Consider the following 4,640-nt stretch of genomic DNA (forward strand, 5'->3'; position numbering starts at 1 on the left):
AGCATTTCACTGTAAGGTCTACTACACCTGTTGTATTCAGCATTTCACTGTAAGGTCTACTACACCTGTTGTATTCAGCATCTCACTGTGAGGTTTACTACACCTGTTGTATTCAGCATTTCACTGTGAGGTCTACTACACCTGTTGTATTCAGCATTTCACTGTAAGGTCTACTACACCTGTTGTATTCAGCATTTCACTGTAAGGTTTACTACACCTGTTGTATTCAGCATTTCACTGTGAGGTCTACAACACCTGTTGTATTCAGCATTTCACTGTGAGGTCTACTACACCTGTTGTATTCAGCATTTCACTGTAAGGTCTACTACACCTGTTGTATTCAGCATTTCACTGTAAGGTCTACTACACCTGTTGTATTCACTTGACTAATAAACTTTGATTTGATATGTTGCATTACTCATCTGATATATATACACCGTATTCCATCTTAGTCTGACTCATTGCTCATCCATATATTTATATATTTAAATTCCATTCCTTTAGATTAGAGGTTTGTGTGTATTGTTGTGAATTTGTTAGATATTACTGCCCTGTTGGAACTAGAAGCACAAGCATTTCACAACACCTGCATTAACATCTGCTAAATTTGTGACATGTGACAAATAAGATTTGACTTGAAGTCGGTTCCCATTTCTAAACGTTTGCTCCGGTGTCCGACTAATACATACACCCCTGATCAGGGTGCCACACTTTGAAATGTGGATATGAAGAGAAATCACAGAATGCCCCTTTTAATTGACACAGCAGCTTAATTTCACAAACTTTATTTTATTGCTTCTTTAACAAAATGTACAAAGGAAAGGGTTTCTTTGTTCTCTAGTTAACAAAAGGTAGAAAAGCAAAATAAATGTTTTTAACAAAAAGGTCAGAAAACTAATCAAAGAGACCAAAACCCATGTCTTCATCTGACTCCTCAGACTCCTCCTTCTTCTCCTCCTCCTTCTTCTTCTCTTCCGCTGTAAGAAAAAGATTTAAATTCAGGAGAAAAAGGGAGGGAGAATGAAAATGAAAGACGGAGAGAGAGAGAGAGAGAGAGAGACAATATTAAAAAGGGTCAGAGAGACCAGAACAGAGAGACAGATACAGGGAGAATCTCAATTGCATTTTTTTCCTCACATCCTCGTCTCCTTCTCAAAACCCATTGGATAAGGTCAGAGAGGAGGGATCTCTGGCTCTCTCATCCAATGGGGTTTGAAAAGGAGACGAGAGGCTGTGAGGAACATGTCATTGAGATCTTTCCCGTAGGAGAGCGGTTCTCACAGGCAGGAGCGGCCCCAGGTGCAACAGCAGCAGATCCACCAGCCGCTGACACCGCCACAGCACCCCCTACTGGCACGGAGGCCAACTTGGACATTCCTACAGCCAGACAGACAGACATGGGTTAGACTAGAGATACACAGAGTAGGGGGAAGCTGATGCTAGATCTGTATGTAGGGAAACTGTATCCTGGAGAACGATACACTCACCAATATAACAATCATACACAGAAGTCAATAACAACTAAATCTGCCAAGACTGACACTGCTATTTCCAGTGAGTCTCGAATGGGACCATGTACAGTCCACGGGGAAGGGAAGGGGATTAGGGGTCCACAGGGAAGGGGATTAGGGGTCCACAGGGAAGGGGATAGGGGTCCACAGGGAAGGGAAGGGGATTAGGGGTCCACAGGGAAGGGGATTAGGGGTCCACAGGGAAGGGGATTAGGGGTCCACAGGGAAGGGAAGGGGATAGGGGTCCACAGGGAAGGGAAGGGGATTAGGGGTCCACAGGGAAGGGAAGGGGATTAGGGGTCCACAGGGAAGGGGATTAGGGGTCCACAGGGAAGGGAAGGGGATTAGGGGTCCACAGGGAAGGGGATTAGGGGTCCACAGGGAAGGGGATTAGGGGTCCACAGGGAAGGGGATTAGGGGTCCACAGGGAAGGGGATTAGGGGTCCACAGGGAAGGGGATTAGGGGTCCACAGGGAAGGGGATTAGGGGTCCACAGGGAAGGGGATTAGGGGTCCACAGGGAAGGGGATTAGGGGTCCACAGGGAAGGGAAGGTGCTAGGGGTCCATGTGGCAGAGAACCAGACAGATGTTCACCTGCGTTCAGGACTTCATTAATGTCTTTTCCCATCAGCTCACTGATGACCTGCAGTGGAACAACACAACATCAGACAGAGTGAGGGTTTTACTACCAGCTGTCACTCTGTCTCTGTGTCGCCCACCTTAGCCAGGCGCTGGTCGTCCGCCTCGATGCCTACGCTGCCCAGGATGTCCTTGATGTTCTGACTGCTGGGGCTGGTGTTGCCACCCAGCACTGCCAACAGGTAAGCGGCCACGTAACGCATTCTACAGCAGAGGAGGAGAGATTACAGGGTTCAATTGTGATTCTGGAAATCACTCAAGATAGCTATTATGTTGCATGAATAAAATAGAAATTACCTGAATAGTCCTCAACACCCCCCAAAATTCAGACAACATAGACAGAGGGTTAGCAATTAGCATCATAGCTAGCTAACTTAGATGTGGATGGGATTGTAAGGATGATATTTGTCTTTTCATGTAGCTGTGGCTTTCCTGTGGCTCAGTTGGTAGAGCATGGTGTTTGCAATGCCAAGGTTGTGGGTTCAATTCCCACAAATGCTAAATGACTACAATGTAGCTTTGGTAGCCATTGTTAATAGTGTAGGGGACATCAAACGTTCAGCATCCTAGGGAGGCGCTGGTCTAGAACGCCTGCTTAGGGGATGTTTAAACTCTCTCCATGGTTAAAGTTGGTCACTCCCCAGTGGCACAGAGGTCTAAGGCACTGCATCTCAGTGCTAGAGGTGTTACTACAGACCCCGTTTTGATTCCAGGCTGTATCACATCCGGCCGTGATTGGGAGTCCAGTAGGGCGGCACACAAGTGGACCCAGCGTCGTCCAGGGTTTGGACCGGCGTAGGGCCGTCTTTGTAAATAACAATTTGTTCTTTAACTGATTTGCCAAGTTAAATAAAGGTTATGTTAAAAAAAATGAAACGTTTAAAAGTTGGAAGAAATAGAGTGTGCTACATTTACTATCACATATTGAAATATTGAATTACTTTGCCATATTTCATGATGTTATATAACATTACACACTAAAGTTTCCACCACACAATAAATCACAGGAAATACACAATCCTTTTTTTTACCTCGGATTTCTGATGTTACTATTAAACTTTACAGTCATCTATAGTTGAATAAAACAGATGAATATATTTACCTCGGATTTCTGATGTTACTATTAAACTTTACAGTCATCTATAGTTTAATAAAACAGATGAATATATTTGGTTTTAGTAACAGTGCTTCAGTCCGTAGCGGATCTTTACGCCTCATGTCCGTCAGATGCGTTCTGACGGAACTCATTCATTGTCAATGGAGCAGTACGCAACGCTACGTCGGGGGGGTTCCCGCACTAGGCTGCGGTGCGTTCTGCGTACTGTAAGCGTTCACTATTTTTGAACCGACGCGTTGTTTTGACGGCATGTTGGTCCGGTGCGGCTCAGTTAGTGGAGGATGACATCTGCAACACCAGTTACATTCACACTAACAAATAGGAAAAAATATATCAACTTTCATTTCAGATTAAATCTGAAAAATCAAACCAACTTTTGCGAGAACCTTTAAAGCTAATAGTTAGCTAATCTTTATTTTTAGCGTCGTGTACATTTATAACTGACAGTCCGATTTACACGACGCTAAAAAAAAAAGACCCGTTTTCGTAGCATATGAAATAAATGTTGTAGATCAAACCTGTATATAATGCATTTAAAATGATCAAACCAATAGTCATATTTACTTACTTTTAAGTCTAAAACAGACAGTTGAACGTCAGTTGGTTCTGAGAGTTGTAACAGGAAGGATTAACGTCCTTTATGGTTCCGTTTCCGTTTCTTCTTCTTCTATGGTGAAACTAAAGTTCATTCTACTCCCACATGTCCATCGCCACCTAGTGGATGGAACTTTCCATCAACCATAAACGTTGCAGTACAAACATGTCAAGGGAGTGGAATAATGAATAGGAAAAATGGAAATATGTGAAAATTGAAATGTTGAGCAAGTTTGGACAGCTCTATTAATAACTATACTGAAATAAAACTGATTTTGTAGTTGAATGGTAAAAGAGTAGCAGTAAAGTACAAGTCTTGTTTGAAGTCTGTCCAGTGTTTTGGTGTGTTTTGCAGTGTTGAGTGTTTCAGAACACACTGGTACAGTAGTACAGTTATGTTAGTTAGAGCGTTGGGCCAGTAACCAACAGGTAGCCTAGTGGTTAGAGAGTTGGGCCAGTAACCAGCAGGTAGCCTAGTGGTTAGAGCGTTGGGCCAGTAACCAGCAGGTAGCCTAGTGGTTAGAGCGTTGGGCCAGTAACCAGCAGGTAGCCTAGTGGTTAGAGCGTTGGGCCAGTAACCAGCAGGTAGCCTAGTGGTTAGAGCGTTGGGCCAGTAACCAGCAGGTAGCCTAGTGGTTAGAGCGTTGGGCCAGTAACCAGCAGGTAGCCTAGTGGTTAGAGCGTTGGGCCAGTAACCAGCAGGTAGCCTAGTGGTTAGAGAGTTGGGCCAGTAACCAGCAGGTAGCCTAGTGGTTAGAGTGGAGGGGCGGCAGGTAGCC

General features: G+C 44.4%; 1 protein-coding gene across 1 annotated transcript; it reads right to left on the minus strand.

Annotated features, from left to right (window-relative positions):
• Nucleotides 1-769: 769 nt before the first annotated feature.
• LOC106572979 (large ribosomal subunit protein P2) lies at nucleotides 770-3,993 on the minus strand. Its single transcript, XM_014147575.3, has 5 exons — nucleotides 3,836-3,993; nucleotides 2,231-2,354; nucleotides 2,106-2,154; nucleotides 1,282-1,377; nucleotides 770-977 (listed from the first exon to the last, which is right to left on the minus strand). Exons 2-5 carry the CDS (start codon nucleotides 2,351-2,353, stop codon nucleotides 895-897), a joined length of 351 nt encoding a protein of 116 aa, XP_014003050.1. The 5' UTR covers nucleotide 2,354; nucleotides 3,836-3,993; the 3' UTR covers nucleotides 770-894.
• Nucleotides 3,994-4,640: the final 647 nt, after the last annotated feature.

The sequence above is a fragment of the Salmo salar genome, chromosome 15, assembly GCF_965601325.2.
Source record: "Salmo salar chromosome 15, fSalSal1, whole genome shotgun sequence".
NCBI lineage: Eukaryota > Metazoa > Chordata > Actinopteri > Salmoniformes > Salmonidae > Salmo > Salmo salar.